The sequence below is a fragment of the Mauremys reevesii genome, linkage group 6 (assembly GCF_016161935.1).
Source record: "Mauremys reevesii isolate NIE-2019 linkage group 6, ASM1616193v1, whole genome shotgun sequence".
NCBI classification, from domain to species: domain Eukaryota; kingdom Metazoa; phylum Chordata; order Testudines; family Geoemydidae; genus Mauremys; species Mauremys reevesii.
The window spans coordinates 83,900,106-83,918,748 of record NC_052628.1 but is presented as its reverse complement, the minus strand read 5'-3'; the positions used below and the strand labels follow the sequence as shown (position 1 = coordinate 83,918,748).

Below are 18,643 nucleotides of genomic sequence, written 5' to 3'. Positions count from 1 at the left end.
GAAAGAGAGAGTCCCTTTCCAACAGAGAGTACATTCTAAACCCTTAATCTTGCAATCAGCAAATGCTTGCACTCAAAAAAGAGCCTTAATGACTTCAACACATGGAAGCCAAACTTATGCGCAGGTAAAGGATACCCATTGCAGTATCAAGCCCCAAAATTGACAGAACTGTACATGTTTGAGTTAGATAGCAGATATACTGCCCAAATTCATTTTTTATGGGATTTTAGATGATCCATAGATCTGGTTAGGAACTCTAAAATTCCTTGGACACAAACAAAATTACCTGAATCACAATTTTAACATTGAAATATGAGTCTCAAAATTGGCAACTCACATAACCTCAGATAAAAACTGACGTGGGATAACAAAGGTAACAGAAAAATGTTTCTGGGCTCTTTGGGACAACAAATATATTGGAGCCCCACACAGGTCAGAATGTATTAGTCCAGTGGTTTTCAACCTGTGGTCTGCGGACCCCTGGACTATGCCTACGATTTCCAAATGGGTTTGCCCCTCCATTCGAAATATTTTAGGGGTCCGCAAGTGAAAAAATGTTGAAAATCACTGTATTAGTAAATTGCTACAGAAATATTATTTAAATCCTTTTATCAATGTAACACCTTTAAATAAATATTGTTATGCAAGATACTACACTTACTAGGCAGTTAACAGAATGTGGCCTGTGTGTGTGTAGGTATCCAAAAGAACTGCACGTTTCCATAATAGGATGCCCAGCCATATACAAGGTCATCAAAATTAAATCTTACTGTTGATAGGCATCCCTATACTTATGTTTACTGTATCCCACTGTATCCATGCTAATCATTATAAGGAAGCAAAGCATCAAGAGAAGGTACCTTGCACAAAGAAAAAACAGGAAAGATTGATATGATTTGGGAGCTACATTGCCTATTTTTCTCCCACTGCTTTTTTCAACACAATGAATTCTTAATAAGTGCACACAGCTTTACTAAATAATACAACAAAAATTGATAACAGACTACTAATCCTTATGAATATAATAAAAAATCTGGTTTTACATTTATAAATCTAATTTATGAACCTCAATGGGAAATAAAAGCCTGCCTGGAGGAGTGAAGAGATTAACAATATGTAAGAGTATTACAAAACTGGTCTTTTGTTTCTGGAACACCAGTTCAAAACTAACCTGCAGCATGACTGAAAGGAGCCTGGTGATTCTGCTTCAGTCATACTGAGCAGCAGCCCATATTACAACATAACCACACACTGCCTGGCTCAGAAAACTCTCTCCAGAGCAGGCCAGATGTCAGCTAATGTGAAAACTAAATCGTTTTCATTCTTAGAGAGGGGTTTCACCAAGTCATTTTGATAAAATTAAGCAAAAGTCTGTAAGATCAGGGTTCTCAAACTTATTCATAGTGCAGCTTACTTTAGAGACTGTCCTATAAACACCTCCCCTCTTAGTTGTGATGTACACATCTCCTCGCCTCCCTGTCAGAATAACACAACATCCCTATAGCAAATGTGTTTATAGAAAGGTAACATTGAGAAAGTATTTGAGGATTTTTAGGATTTATTTAATGAAATCTAGCAGCTGGAAATAAAGAAGATAACTAACATCATATGACCACCAATAATAGTTTGCAGATCACTGAATACCCTCAACTATTATTTTAGATGACTAAGCAGATATTAGTCATAGAATTTCAGGGTTGAAAGGGACCTCAGGAGGTCTTCTAGTCCAATCCCCTGCTCAAAGCAGGACCAATCCCCAACTAAATCATCCCAGCCAGGGCTTTGTCAAGCCTGACCTTAAAAACCTCTAAGGAAGGAGATTCCACCATCTCCTTAGGTAACCCATTCCAGTGCTTCACCACCCTCCTAGTGAAAACATTTTTCCTAATATCCAACCTAAACCTCCCCCACTGCAACTTGAGACCATTACTCCTTGTTCTGTCATCTGCTACCACTGAGAACAGTCTAGATCCATCCTCTTTGGAACCTCTATTCAGGTAGTTGAAAGCAGCTATCAAATCCCTCCTCATTCTTCTCTTCTGCAGACTAAACAATTCCAGTTCCCTCAGCCTCTCCTCATAAGTCAAGTGCTCCAGCCCCCTAATCATTTTTGTTGCCCTCCGCTGGACTCTTTCCAATTTTTCCACATCCTTCGTGTAGTGTGGGGTCCAAAACTAGACACAGTACTCCAGATGAGGCCTCATCAATGTCGAATAGAGGGGAATGATCACATCCCTCAATCTGCTGGCAATGCCCCTACTTATACAGCCCAAAATGCTGTTAGCCTTCTTGGCAACAAGGGCACACTGTTGACTCATATCCAGCTTCTTGTCCACTGTAACCCCTAGGTTCTTTTCTGCAGAACTACTGCCTAGCCACTCGGTCCCTAGTCTGTAACAGTGCATGGGATTCTTCCGTCCTAAGTGCAGGACTCTGCACTTGTCCTTGTTGAACCTCATCAGATTTCTTTTGGCCCAATCCTCTAATTTGTCTAGGTCCCTCTGTATCCTATCCCTACCCTCCAGTGTATCTACCACTCCTCCCAGTTTAGTGTCATCTACAAACTTGCTGAGGGTAAAGTCCACGCCATCCTCCAGATCATATGTAAAAGTGACCTGCAATTAAGCTTAACAAAAATTCAGCAATTTAATATTCTATATCTATGGCTTTGTCTACACTACAGCATTAGGACAACATAAGGCAGCTTATGTCAACCTAATTACATCCGCGTACACACTACAGCCTTGCTCCCACTGATGTAAGTGCCCTACAACACTGACATAATAACTCCAACTCCACCTCCACAAGAGGCGTAGGGCTTATGTCAGTGTAATTAGGGTGGCGCAGTGTCCATCTGGACATTACGGGTTACTTATATTGGCTGTTGATTGTCATTTTTGTCAATTTAATAGCTCCATGCTAGAGCCATGAAATTGACAAGAAAGCTGGGTGAATGGGAAGCTCCAGCTAGAAGCCAGCTGCCCCCAAGCACCCACCCGGGTTGCACCCACCAGACTCCCCGCTCCAAACGGGCTGCGCCCCAGTTCCTTGCTCCCCTCTCCCAGCTGGGCAGTCACCAAGGCTCTCAGCTCCCCCACTCATAGTGTATCATACAGCAAACAGTGAACAAGACATATATAGGTAAAATTATTCATTCCCTCATCTTTATCAGCATGCTTTGATACACTTTCAAAGAAGTCAGTCTGTGCTGGTGAGTGCCTAAAATTAAAAGAACAGGAGTACTTGTGGCACCTTAGAGACTAACAAATTTAAGTACTCCTGTTCTTTTTGTGGATACAGACTAACACGGCTGCTACTCTGAAACCTAAAATTAAAAGGGTAGTGGTTTCCAGCTTCTTATTTGAGTCACTAAGAATTTCAGCGTAGAGACAATTTGGTTTTGACATTTTACTGATATTATATGTTTTCCAAGAAACAATTTACACTTTTTGCTACTCAGCGCAAAAAAAAAAAAAAAAAAAAGGTAGAAAAAACAACATTCAGGCCATATTATTTTATAGAATTCAAAAACACATGAGACAAAGTTCAAAATTACAGTTCCCATAGCAAATATATTTCAGTCTTTTTTTACATACTGTATGTATGTTTATATAGTTCTGTATCCTATTAGTATATAGTCTCAATGTGGCCAAGTTACCACTGCTGCTGGAAACAACTTCTAATGCACTATATGTGGGTTCATGTGTCCAAAAACCCCAACTGCTTCAGAATTCTTTATTTAAAAAATGTTTTAATAAAAAGCAATTTAAATAAAAATATGCCAGCTGTCACAAGCAAACCTACAGTGACAAATTGGTTTTCACATGCAATTGAGTGTGAAAATGGCTAACTAACTTCTGGTTCAAGTTTCCAAATGGGGAGTTATATGGTCCTAATTACATCACATTGATTGAAATTATGATACCATCTACAAAGGACGATGGTGGAATAAAACAATTTACCTTAACTTGGTACCTTTAGGAAAAATAGTTTAGAACATTTTAAGATGAAAGTAAGGTGCACAGTAAAGAAACAGTGAGAGAGAGAATTTAATCATTCAGGGAAATACTACTGATGCTTGAAAGGATATGGTCAGAGTAAGACTTGTAAAGTATCTTTTAATCTCAAATTTTTGTCTGAGTTTGTGCACCATGCAACCTTACTCACTAATCCCATCCCCAAAATCATTTATTTCCATTTATCTTCTTCTCACCATCCCCAAATTCTAAGATACTAAATTTTAAATCTTTTATAAATTTTAATTAACTTACAAGATGAACGTGTAACAATTAGAATATCTCACCACTAGTCAAATTCATGCCTTCCATCTTCCCACACCCACTTCATTACCCTTTTGTGATCAACCCTTGATGTTACATCTAATTTCGGGTCTGATCCAAAGCCCGTTAAAGTCAATGGAAAAGTCCCATGTGTTACAGTGGGCCTCGGATCAGGAGCATAGCCTGCAAACCTCACAGAGCAGAGAATGTTCATTTTTAATTGTCTTTAAAAAACTATGAACACAAACAGCACTGTGCAAATAAAGAAATAAGACCAAATAATAGATCACAACTTATCTCCTAGCTATAAAGTCACCTTTGGCTGATTTTACTTGATTCCTGACAACTTGCTAGGGTTGAAAATAAAATTAATGACTTGAAGCTACACATAAAGCAAATTCTCCTCTGTGCTGCAGTAAGGTTAATGGCATGTGGAAGTAACAGCACAGGATCTTACAATAGCACTATGGATCTGATCCAAACTTCAATGGGCTTTGAATCAGGCCTCAAGAAAGTACTCAAAGAATAGTTAGGATGCTGTCAGGTATGTACACTTATCTAAAAACAACATATGCAAGTGGATATGGTAGATAGACTTTTATCTCTAGCCTTCCCTTAGCAGGCTAATAGGTATGTTACAATCTGCAACAAGTGTTATGAAGCAGCATGAATTTTGCTCCTGGTCAGATCAGCAGTTAAGTGCATGCCTCCATAGCTCATTATGGAGAATCTTGCCCAAACCAACAGGAGGACTTCTACAAAGACAGAATCTCTGCATCATTTTGTTGTGGTGCCTAGGTAAAGATTTAGCCCTTAGAAACTGTGAGAGTAAAGAGGATACAGAATGAATACACACTGATTTTTTTTCCCATCACAATCCATTTACACACAGAGAACATACTTGTTTCTTTTTGTCACAAAAAATAAACTAATATCTTTTGCACAGGCACAAAACAGCAGAAAAAAATGCACACTGGCATTGATACATTATCATTTCTATGTACATTCAGTTTGTGTAGTTAAAATACATTTTCTTTCTTTATTTAGCCACCATTTTTTCCTCTTTTCATGGTTTTAAAAGAGAAGCTGCTCTGTACTAATACAATTGCTTAGTAAGGAAACTGCTTCTGATTTCCATTTGAGGAATCAGTCTACACTACTGTCCCACAGGTAGCTAAATCAAAATAAGTTGTTTTATTCCTCCGTCTATTTCGCAGATTGTCTATTAACTTCAGGCAACAGTGAATATTTATTAAAGATGGCCTGCAGAATAGACTTGTGACCTTTTGGGGTTTTAAGGTGTACAAAGAAGGCCTGAAAAAAAATAATTTCTGCTTGTTTTTTACTTTAGAAACTCAGGTCTCATGTAACCAGGAAGACTCTGTAAAGACTGGTGAACTTGTGAAATGACGACATCCCAAGAGTCAAGAGAGTGAAAGGTAAAATAAGAAGAGAAAGGATTTTTACTCAGACTGTTTTCAAATACTTTGGGCAGTTTTTTTGTGTCTTTTGTCAACAGCTCTTGAACTTGAATATCTAATTAGCATTTGGGAAAAAGGATCTCTTTGTTAAAGATTCAGCACACTCACCAAGAGTTCCTCCAGCAAAATCAGGAAAGACGAGACTTAATAATCTGATATATTTAAGGTAAAATGTACGAATAAAGCCAGCTTTTCACCTCACTCCACATATTAAAAAAAAAAATTACATTCTTTACACATCATAAAGACACAAAGAAGGACACAAGCACATTTAAAAAAATAAGTCCTTTGCAGTGCATCTTTAACTAAAACCATAGTAACTCTACAGCACAGTGAATAGCAAGCATATTGACCTTCAGGACAAGTTCTGAGGCCTATCAGTTTTTTCAGACTCCAAAGAAAGGAGTGGGATAAGAAAGGTGTTAGAGAAACCAAGAAGGGTGACTTTGGTTAACCCTGAATTATGAAGGCTAGGTCTACACTTGGAGCAGGGGGGTTGACCTAAGATACCCAACTTTAGCTACGCGAATAGAGTAGCTGAAGTCGGCGTATCGTAGGTCGATTTACCTGGCCGTGAGGACGGCAGCGAGTCGACCGCTGCCGCTCCCCTGTGGACTCCACTTCTGCCTACACTAGACGTGATAAATCGATCCCCAATAGATCGATCACTACCTGCTGATCCGGCACGTAGTGTAGACGTACCCTAAGGAGTTCATGATTTCAGCTCCATTCCAGCAAATGTTTATGCATGTGAGTGACCTTACTGATGTAGGAAGTTATTCACCTGCATACATATTTGCAGTATCAGGCCCTTATTTTTTTAAGATTAGTAATTTTTTACTATAGAATCTAGAGATGGATACATATGAATTGAAATATATAATCAACAAATGAATTGCTTTGATAAACCTCAAAAATGCTGCAACATTAGCAAAGATTTCAGCTAATAGATCAGGGGTGGGCAAACTTTTTGGCTCAAGGGCCACATCGGGGTTGCAAAACTGTATGGAGGACCGGGTAGGGAAGGCTGTGCCTCCCCAAACAACCTGGCCCCTACCCCCTATCCGACCCCCTCCCACTTCCCGCCCCCTGACTGCCCCCCTGAGAACCCCCAACCCATCCAACCTCCCCCCCTTGTCCCCAACCACCCCCTCCCAAGACCCCTGACCCTAACCACCCCCAGGACCCCACTCCCTATCCAACCCCTGCTCCCTGTCCCCTGACTGCCCCAACCCCTATCCACACCCTCGCCCCCTGACTGGCCCCCCGGGACTCCCACACCTATCAAACCCCCCTTGTTCCCCGTCCCCTGACCGTCGCCCCGCCCAGAACCTCCGCCCCATCCAAGCGCCCCCTGCCCCATCCCCTGACTGCCCCCTGGGACTCCCTGCCCCTTATCCAATCCGCCCGGCCCATTTACCATGCTGCTCAGAGCGGCATGTCTGGCAGTCGCACTGCCCGGCTGGAGCCAGACATGCTGCCGTGCTGCCCTGCAGGAGCGCACGGCGGTGTGGCTGCGGAGGAGGGGCGGGGGGCTAGCCTCCCTGCCAGGAGCTAAGGGGCCGGGCAGGACAGTCCCACGGGCCAGATCTGGCCCGTGGGCCATAGTTTGCCCACCTCTGTAATAGATTATATCAGCTCAATTACTTATTATCCTGAAGGCCTACATAACTTGTTTTAGGTGAAAGTCAATCCAATGAAATTACACTAATCTAACTAGATGTGCTTTAAGTCCTCAATTTAGCAAATCACTTAAGCACATGCCTAACTTTAAGCACTCGTAAGTTGTGCTTTTTTGGCTCAGGGAGTAAGTGCATAAAATGTGAACAACAGATGTGCCTACATTAACCCTGAATGGGGCATTAAAGTGGTTTAAGTATTCATTATTTCTTACAGCTCATTAAATATAAATCTGCACACAAGTATTTTCTTTCACTAACTGTCTCTAAAGAAAGTTTGGATACAATTAGCTTCTCCATAGGCAAGAGAGATTAAACAAAAACAAAGCAACAGAAAAGACCTAAATTACAGAGCAAATAGAAATTGTTTTCAAAACAATGGCATGTCTCCAGATTATTTTATTCTACCCTAATTGAAAGGTTCTCTTTTATAGCACTTTCTTCCTTTCTGATTTCTGGTCTTTGTTCCTGACTTGCAGTTACTAGATTTAGGGCTCCACTGTATAAAGGCCATTAAAACTACCCTAATTTGAGCACCGTATCTTTTTAACATTCAAAATGACAGGCTAGCACAGATTATGTTATAATTAGAGTGGAACATATTTCAACACAACATGTATGTAGGTTGTCTTTGGAGCGGTTTCTGAAATTACACACTGTCTCTATGCTATAGATGTAGCACCTTTAAATAATCAATTTAATTCAAAGCAGTCAAGGGGAGGATTCATTCGCTTACCAGTATCCAGCTGTTAGCCTTCAATTCCACAGGGTTCTGTGGTTCATTGCTGTACAGACAACATAAGCACCACATGAGAGTTTTCTGGCTCTCATCTGAAGAAACAAAAGCAAATAAGGATACATTTAAAAAAAAAGTAAAAATATAGACTAAACGTATATACAGCAATCTTCTATCCTTGTTAAAATATCCAACCCAAGGCCCAAATGTCAATCTTAACTTTAAAGGCATCTATTCGATCAGATTCACATCACAACCTTAATATTATTCACATGTAGTTCTTGTGTGTTCATTTCCTTCAATAGTAATTTAAAAAAACATGTAAAAGCATAGAACACAATGAACTGCAGAGATTATATTAAAAATATTGAAGCCTATACAGTATTCAGATCATATTTAAAATCATGCATAGCAGTGACTCTTTTAAATTAGTAATTACAGTTAATGTGCAGTTTAAATCTCTTTGTATTTTTCTTTAACATCATTAGCCATAATTATAAGCCATTGTTAGGCAAGATTTATTACTATTTTATCATAACCATACCTATATATACACACAAGTAAATGAACTTTATCCCTGTAAATTTCAATTATGGATTGTAAAAGTAATTCATAACATGGGTGAAAATCTTGGGGCCCTGTAGATGGATGTATTAGACACCACATGCTATGGCAATGTGACAGTTCTGCTGCATAGTGGAGCCAAGCCGCATGGCGCATAAAAGGACTCCGCGAACACCTAAACACTGCACAACCAAGCTCCATTGTGGCTTTCTTTCAGGACCACAGAAGGGTAGATTAGTGAATGGATCAAAGGAAATGAATGGATATAGCCAGTAGGTCCATGCACTACATAGTTCTACTAGCCCATAACCCATGTATGTGAGAAACAACAGGCCATGTCCGGTACTCCGCCATACACTACAAAAGAGCCCCTGTCCATGTAAACACAGACAATTAGAAAGTTGGAGCTGAGGATTCTGATTCTAATGTCTTTTGAGCAAGTCTGTGTGCCTGCATAGCCAGTTTACTCAGGCTTGTGGACTCTTTCCCAAAATTTAGTTCTGAATAGGAGTACAATTATATATTTTTTTAAATGTTTTAAATATTGCTCTTTAGCAGAGGCTACGTTTATATCTCAAATTCCAGCCCAGAGTAAAATTTTATGGTTATACTGTAAACCTACAAAAACTGGGTTTAATAGTAGAGAAGCTCTGATACAACATTAGCTTACTAAGTGCTATTATTCTTAATAATAATATAAAACACTATTACTCAAAGGGTTTTATGAATGGTAGGAGAAGAAATTATAGCATTAAAATGATCCCCTACAATGACTTTTGCTGTTCTCAATATACTTGTCATCCAGGATGTAATAAACAGTATCATTTAGAAGTACTTTGTTGGCAAAGCCTGCAGACAAGAAATACAAGCTTCATTAAGTAACTTCTGTATTTTCATCAGGTGATCAAAGATGTTACTATTGATTTAAACCAGTATTCTTCAATAAATGTCCAACAAGCCTGCAGGCCATCACTGGCCTCCCACTGACTAACATCTCTGCAAAGAAATGGTTATCAAACACACATTTAAATAACTACAGTTTTGTTGTTATGTGCATTGGGATCTTTTTAATATACATTTTTATGAGCCTACACAATTTCCTAGTTTGTTTAAGATCAATGTAAAAGAGGCATCTTGTGTATCATTCACTAGAAATTCTAAATGTCCCAGTTCTGGTTTGTGCTTTCAATGTTCACTCAATACGCACAATTAGAATTCAGCTGTTTGCACACTTTGCATTTTAACAATTTTATCATCTTCAAAAGCACCATTTCAATTAAAAAATTCCCAGTGTGAAATTATTTAGGAGAGAAATTAAACAAATAACTATTTCTTGTTCCAATCAACCCTATTACAGTCCTATACTTTTAGGAGTCAAAATTTTAAAATTTTATTAAAAACACCACTGTTACAATACATGTGATTAAAATTATCTCAAAATTACTACATCGCTAATGCAAAACCAAAAATATTTAAGTAATAAGCAGTAAAGATGCTTTATACAAACAAAAGAACACAAGTCCATACATCCTACAAAAAACAGAATCTAGTTCAACTATTTTCAAACCTGTCTGTCTTTCCCCTGCTTATGCACACACATTTACATTTACAGTATGCCATACAGAAGTTCTTAATTAAAAATATGGAATTACATAATTCACACAATCAAAACTTTATTTAGGTAGAGGAAGAAGAAAAAGCAGACGTGATAGGGGCAAAAGATTACATTGTATTTTAACTGTTTAATCAGGGACTCACAGACTATAAAGAACAGTTACTTACCCTACAGTAACTGTAGTTCTTCAAGATGTTATAGTCAGCGTGGATCAATTGTAGGTGGACATATGTCTCATGCATACAAGACTGGACTTTCTTGACTAGTAGTGTCCATTGGGGCCAAGCATGTGCTCCGTGCCTCCTTGTGCTCCAATATGAGGACATGAAGGGGGGGATGGCTGCAACCCTCTCTCAGTTCCCTTGCAATTCAAAACCTGTGTTGCTGAAGACTCCATAAGCAGGAACAGAGGACAGGTTGTGGAATTCACACTGACTACATCATCTCAAAGAACCACAATTACTGTAGGGTAGGTAACTATTCTTTCTTTGAGCATGTGTCAGTGTGGATCCCGCTCTAGGTGACTGGCAAGTAGCGTCCTCTGTGATCAGCAAGAATGAAGATTTTCAGCAGCGTCAGTCAAACAGTGATTGCAATACTGTTCTCCTGAATCTGGCATCCAACCAGACTGCCATATCAAAGGCATAATGTTTAACAAAAGTGAGTGGGTTGCTTCTCATGACTTTCTTGCAGATCTCAAAGACTGGCACATTTCTGAAGCAGGCAGAAGATGCTCTCTGTACCCTCTCAGTGGGAGAGGCTCACCAACCAACTAACAGCCGGTGGAAATACACTTTATGACCCACCGTAAAAGTCTCTCAAACAAGATGGCTTGACCTCCTGACAAGCTGATATGGCTACAGAGAGGCAGGGGGAGAGAACTTGAATGGCGTAGTCCTGTTGAGGTAGTAAAGCAAGGTCCTGGAAACATCCAAATATGAGGCATCTTTTCTCTCAGCGAAGAGAGATGCTTCAGGAAGAAGAGTGGTAAGGTGACAGATGATTCAGCTGGAATTCTTATACCACTTTGGGGATGAACTTAGGAAAAGGTCTTATTCACCAACCTGTTCCTCTAGAAGGACATGTACGGTGGGCCTGTCATAATTGTTAAGGCTGATTCCCCACTCTGGCACTTGGAGTGCAGAAGGTGGGGGCTCACAAGAATTCTAAAAATGAATACGGGCCACTCCAGGCTTCTATTTAACTACCAAGGTTATAACTTTTCTCTGATCTTGGATGGGTAGATGCTGCCAGCATCCAAGTGCAAAAACCCCTTTGAGAACTCAGGAAGGCGCACGTGGGAATTCCTTCCTATGGGGTTCCCTCAAGCCCTTTCACACACACACACACACACACACTCCCAGGGGGAAAAGCTGAGAAAGAAAACAAAGGAAATCAGCTGTTGCCACTAGCTAATTACACAACGTGCACAAACCTCTTAAGACACAAAACTCCAATCCTGTTCTTAAAAAAGGTAAACTTTATTTAAAAAAAAAAAAGAAAAGAAATACATCTAAAAACTCAGGCTATTGCTAGATTTAAAAAGAGCAAATACAAAAATTAAGCAAGAATAGCTTTCTAGAGTTCCAGCTTAAAGGTTACAAGCAAAACAAAAGCACCTGGGGTTACCACAGAGGAGTTCAAAAGCCATAAAGAAATAAGAGATAAACCTAATCGTGTCTTCATAGACATTTCCTGATCTACTTACATATCTGGGGTTCCAAATGGGTAGTTTCTAGGTATGATTCATACCTGGCCCAAGCTTTTACAGCATAGTGCCAGTACTGTCTTTGCTCTCCGGGAGAGCAACATAGACCGACAAAGGGGAAGATTTTTCCCAATTTTTAAAAGATCTAGCCTTCCTATTGGCTCTTTTGGTCAGATGCCCACTCCCTTCCTTTTACCTATGAACTTTTTAAAACTTTACAGGTAAAGCAAGTAGAAAACAGCTACTAAGAGGAATTTTATAGCTAACTGGCTGGCTGGGTGGTGTCCATAAAAGGGAACTACTCTCCCCTTCATTTGTCACATGAGTGATAACAACTAATTTATACTCCATAATTTTATATGTATAGTTGGGATTATGCTTTCCCATGTGCATTACTTTGCATTTATCAACACTAAATGTCATCTGCCATTTTGTTGCCCAGTCACCCAGTTTTGTGAGATCCCTTTGTAACTCTTCGCAGCCTGCTTTGGACTTAACTACCTTTAGTAGTTTTGTATTATCTGCAAATTTTGTCACCTCACTGTTTACCCCTTTTTCCAGATCATTTATGAATAGGTTGAACAGTACTGGTCCCAGTACAGACCCCTGAGGGATTAACCTCTCTCCATTCTGAAAACAAACCATTTATTCCTACCCTTTGTTTCCCATCTTTTATCCAGTTACCGATCCATGAGAGAACCTTCCTTCTTATCCTGTGACAGCTTACTTTGCTTAACAGCCTTTGGTGAGGGACCTTATCAAAGGCTTTCTGAAAATCTAAGTACGCAATATCCACTGGATTCCCCCTTGTCCACATGCTTATTGCACCCTCAAGGAATTCTAGTAGATAGGTTAGGCATGATTTCCTTTTACAAAAACTATGTTGACTCTTCCCCAACAAATCGTGTTCATCTATGTGTCTGATAATTCTGTTCTTTATTATAGTTTCAATCAATTTGCCTGGTACTGAAGTTATGCTTACCAGCCTGTAATTGGTGGGATCACCTCTGGAGCCTTTTTAAAAAATTGGTGTCACATTAGCTATCCTCAAGTCATCTGGAACAGAAGCTGATTTAAATGACTGGTTACATACCAGTTCGTAGTTCTGCAATTTCATATTTGAGTTCCTTCAGAACTCTTGGGTGAATACTACTTGGTACTGGTGACTTATTACTGTTTCATTTACCAATTTGTTCCAAAACCTCCTCTAATGACACCTCAATCTGAGACAGTTCCTGAGATTTGTCACCTAAAAAGAGACTCAGGTTTGGGAATCTCCCTCACATCCTCAACAATGAAAACTGATACAAAAAATTAATTTAGTTTCTCTGCAATGGCCCCACTGGTTGTTTAGCAGGTTTCCTGCTTCTGATGTACTTAAAAAATTGTTTGCTATTACTTTTTGAGTCTTTGGCTAGCTGTTCTTCACATTCTTTTTTGGCCTTCCTAATTATATTTTTACATTTCACTTGCCAGAGTTTATGCTCATCTCTATTTTCCTCAATAGAATTTAACTTCCATTTTTTAAAGGATGCCTTTTTGCCTCTAACTGCTTCTTTTACTTTGTTGTTTAGCCATGGTGGCACTTTTTTGGTCCTCTTACTATGTTTTTTAATTTGGGATATCCATTTAAATTGAGCACCTCTATTACGGTGTTTTTAAAAAGTTTCCATGCAGCTTGAAGGGATTTCAGTTTTGGCAACTGTACCTTTTAATTTTTGTTTAACTAACTTCTTCGTGTTTGTGTAGTTCCCTTTTCTGAAATTAAATGCTACCATTGTGGGCTGCTTTGGTGTTTTCTCCCCTACAGAGATGTTAAATTTTATTATGTTATGGTCACTATTACCAAGTGGTTCAACTATATTCACCTCTTAGACCAGATCTTGTGCTCCATTAAGGACAAAATAAGCACTGCCTTTCCTCTTGTGGGTTTCAGGACTAGCTGCTCCAACAAGCAGTCATTTAAGGTGTCAAGAAACTTTATCTCTGCATCCTGTCCTAAGGTGACATGTACCCAGTCAATATGGAGATAGTTGAAATCCCCCATTATTAAGACTACAATTTAGTCATGGGTATTTTTAGTAAAAGTCACAGACTGGTCATGGGCAATAAACAAAAATTAACAGCCCATGACCTGTCTATGACTTATACTATAAATACCCCTGACTCAATCTTGGGGGTGAGGGGGGGCTGCTGCTGGGGGAGAGGGCCCAGCAGCATAGGCTGCCGCGGTCCACTGAGCAGCGGTTGCTCCGGCCACCCCAGAAACTGCTGCTCAGGGCTTGAGCAGCCCTTGGATCAGCCACACAGGCCGTTGCAGAAGTCACGGAAGTTGCGGAAAGTCATGGACTCCGTGACTTCTGCGACCAGCATGACAGACACGGAGCCCTACCCGTTATTATTGAGTTTTTTATTTTTATAACCTGTCTAATCTCCCTAAGCATTTCACAGTCACTATCAACATCCTGGTCAGGTGGTCGGTAGTACATCCCTACTGCTATATTCCTGTTATTCAAGCATGGAATTACTATCCATAGAGGTTCTATGGTACAAGTTTAGTTCATCTAAGATTTTTACTTCATGTGACTCTATGATTTCTTTCACATATAGTGCCACTCCCCGACGTACAACCTATTCTATCCTTCCGATATATTCTGCACCCTGATATTACTGTGGCCCATTGATTATCCTCATTCCATCAAGTTTCTGTGATGCCTATTATATCAATATCCTCATTTAATATGAGGTACTGAAGTTCACCCATCTTAGTATTTAGACCTTTAGCATTTATATATATATATAAGCACTTACAAGATTGTCACCTTTTAGCTGTCTGCCATTATCGGATGTAATTGAATGGGACTCTTTTTCATTTGACTGTTTCTCATCTGATCCTACCCGTATTTTGTCATCTTGCATCCTCTTCTCCTTATGAGGATATAGAGAATCTCCATTAATAGATCCTCCCATAACGGATGTCTCTGTTCAAACCACAAGCTCCTCCACAACTGTCAGCTTTCATCCTTCTGAAGAGGGGAAGGGCAGTGCCAACAACATAGAGATTCTTTTACTAAGAAGAGATTTTGCATTTTCCTTGAACAAGTCTCTGGGAACAGTGGAAAGAGTTTGAGAGTTAGGCTTCCAGAAACCCTACAAAGGATTTTTAAATAACTGATGCGAGGAGAGGTGAGAGCCTCCTGATAAAATTTTACAGCCAGGAAGGATTCATTCAAGCACTTTGGGGAAGGTTCTGAGAAAAAAGAGGCAGGTAATCACTGAGACCCCTTACCTTGCAGATGTCTTGAAGAACCTCTTACTTATTCAAGGGAAGAGGAAGTGGATGGATTTTAGAACAAAGTTGAGATTATGGAACAAGTACTATAGTTTCTGATCAATAACATAATTCAAAACAAACTATCTGCAGTCTCATGTTTTTATGAACTATCAAAGTATGTGCCCAGAAATTTAAAAAATACAGTTTGAAAGGAAAATTCTAGAAACTCTTGCAGAAAGCTAGTTTCAAGTTCTTACCATATCCAACAACAAAGGGATTCCAACAAAGTCTTCCTAGTAATTGACCAATTAAAGGGAACCTCTGAACTGCAGTAGTGGAATTCTGTAAACAAAAACATAATGTACTGAACACCAAAAATATTTGATTATCATTAATTACCTAGATAACTGTAAATTACATTATTATTTTGCTAAAGGTACACATCGGGGAGCAGAAGACCTTCAGATATTTAATAAAAGCAAAGCTTTCAGGCCACAGCTGTAACTTAATACTTCATCCAGGTCAGCTAAACCTCAGCTACATTTCCCTTAGGGTAATGTTTAATTATGTTGGAAAATTAACTTCATTTTCCTTATGTGGAGTAGTCAGGAAAGGCTATAATATTTGTAAATAACACAAATTTCCAGATAGTAAAATACAATTAAAGTAGTCTGTTGATCCCTACAGTTTTCTTACATTATGCCATGGAGTTTGTGAAGAAACTAATAGAAGCTATGGCATAAAGATAAATATCTACATATTACTACTCCTGCTTACTGCATGGCAAATGACATCATAACGAGTCAGTCACAACATAAAATTTAAGACTCTGAACCTACCAAAAAAACAAGGAACATTTAACCAAATAGAAAGCAGCTTCACTATAAAAAGTAGTAGATAGTGGGGTTTACATAGACCCTTATGCAATCAGCCTATTTTTCAGTATTTGCAGCTTTACTGTCTAATAAATGAAGGCTTTAAAAATGGTAGTGTGCTGAGATAATGTGCAAGTAGCAGAAACAATAACCATCTCCTGCTGCTGCAATAAATTCCTCAGATTTGTCTCAGATTGGGGCTGGTCCTAGACTTTCTGGGGCCATATACAGAAGGTCCATTTGAGGCCAAATCTCAGAAAGTACTCACTGAAGTAGCAACATTAAAAAAAACAGATTTCATTTTTATTCTCATATAAAAATCTCTATTCTTAAAGTATACATACACACAAAAAATTCTCAACACTCAAAAATCAATTTGAAAACTGCACTTTAACTTCAGAAAAAAAATAATACTTTTCTTTTGTTAATCTTTTCATGAGGTGAAGAGCATTTTAACCTCACAACTCGATACTGTATTATTGAAAACTGCTATGCTGAATCAATGCACACAAAAGTTACAACAACAAAAAACACCACCTAAAGTTTACCTGACTTGAAAGAAAGAAAGAAAATACTCAAATTACTAACTAGAATAGTTAGTAACATTTGCCAGTGATCCGACCATAGTGCTGGAAATCACTATATGTGCCACAGCACTGGGTTTAGCATGTCAACAGACTCTTTAGGATTTAAGGGATCAGTTACAATTTTGCATGTAAAGGCCTTTAAATAATCCAATTTATGACCTGACAACAAGAATCAAATTTGTGTTTATTTTAAAGAGTTTTTAAAAGTCTCTACTCGATTGGCTAGGAAATCTCATGTGACAACATAACCAATCAAAAAAAAAAAGCTCCTTTCACAGTAAATCAGGGACACAGGAAACACATTCCTGTTTGCATTACCTGTGGCTGTTTCCCCAATTTGCCTCTTTTATCCAGCAATACATTAGGTCAATACCACAAGCCTTTCTGCTACCATTCACTTTTTGGTTTTGTCAAAACATGGGGTTCAGGTTGTTTGAGGCAGTCTTCAAAACAGTTCATTCTTCCTGCTAAATTACTTACCATATGTTTCAAGGATTCATAAATCTGCTGTAGAAACTCCTGTAACTTAGGCAACTGAAGGCAGACATCTTGCTGGGATTCCAAAGTGGTGGTTTGACCCCACTCAACAGCCTTATCCAGCCAATACTGAAAGCTCAATTTAGGGACATCAGCATGTTGGGCCATCCCCTTCCCCTAAAAAAGATTAGAACTATAATCAGACATATCTAAACATACAATGGGAAAAAAGTTTGCTAATATCTCATCTGTGAAGTGGGAGGAAATTAAGAGAATCTTTTTTCAGTCTGTAGATACTCCATAAAGCAGTAAAGTGGTTTCTATAGTTATAAGAGGGTAAAATAATGACCCCTTTATGTCAAAATAGCAGTGATGGAATAGTAATCAGTACTTTAAAATATATCACCCAGCTGGGGCTCAGATTTTTACTATCTGAATTTGTCATCACCAATATTTCATTAGAAGAGTAGTAAAATAACGTGTGGGGGTATGTATACACAAATGCAGCTGTGCTGTGTGCAATGTATTGTTTGTGAAACTTCACTACCCATCACCTGTAGTATCTTATTTTTACAAGAAGATAACATATATTCTCAAAATGACGCTTATTTAGGATTTATTTCATACCATGAGAAATCTAAAGTATATCCAGTTTTCAAATTAGTATGAAAGTTTTAAAACAGTTTGTTATCAAAAGTGAGGAAATGTTTTAAAATTTTACATCTGTTAGTATCCTTTAGCTTTTTGGGCAAGAAAAGTTATTTCCTTAAAAGTTGTCTAATGAATTTAATCCCCTATTTTTGGTCTTTTCCCCTTAATTTCTTATTAAACACAGAAAAAAAGAAAATATTATTACAATCTTATTTATAAACCTGTTTTAATTAAAACTGTACGACCCACTATATACTTGGAATTCAGTATTTCCAAGAAGCAGCATGCCTAGGGCCAGATCAGTATGACGAATGTCAAGCATTCAAAAATCATGAACTAAAACCAAATTAAAATACTTCAAAAATTAAATTGGCTTAAAATCATGATTTTTAATCACATTTTTTACCTGCTTTAAGATTTTTCTTCACCTTTTGAGGAAGCCACCTGTGAACATCACAGGGTCAGAATTGAACACCCCCCACACACACACTCTCTAGTCACTACTCAGATGACACTCGTCTTACCCTCTCCTAACCCTTGAGTTGTGGGGAGTTGCTGTCCTACCCATCTCTAATCTTCTCCCTGTCTAGACAGGATAGGCAGCTGTCTTACTCATGTACTCCCTACCTGCTCCTCCAGCCGCCTGTCTCCCATCCAGCCGCCTGTCTCCCCTCATTTACTTTCCCCCTCATATTCTCATCAGTCTGCTACCTATC

General features: G+C 38.8%; 1 protein-coding gene across 2 annotated transcripts in view; it reads right to left on the bottom strand.

Moving 5' to 3' along the window:
• The window catches only part of FANCC (FA complementation group C), a 141,413-nt gene that overhangs the window by 98,892 nt on the left and 23,878 nt on the right, over window positions 1–18,643 (bottom strand). For both annotated transcript variants that reach the window (XM_039544268.1, XM_039544269.1), the window contains exons 3-5: window positions 17,280–17,453; window positions 15,595–15,679; window positions 8,177–8,271 (exon numbers count right to left, since the gene is read on the bottom strand). In XM_039544268.1, the coding sequence (XP_039400202.1) occupies window positions 8,177–8,271; window positions 15,595–15,679; window positions 17,280–17,444 (345 nt within the window). In that variant the 5' untranslated portion in view covers window positions 17,445–17,453. The remainder of the gene's footprint in view (window positions 1–8,176; window positions 8,272–15,594; window positions 15,680–17,279; window positions 17,454–18,643) is intronic.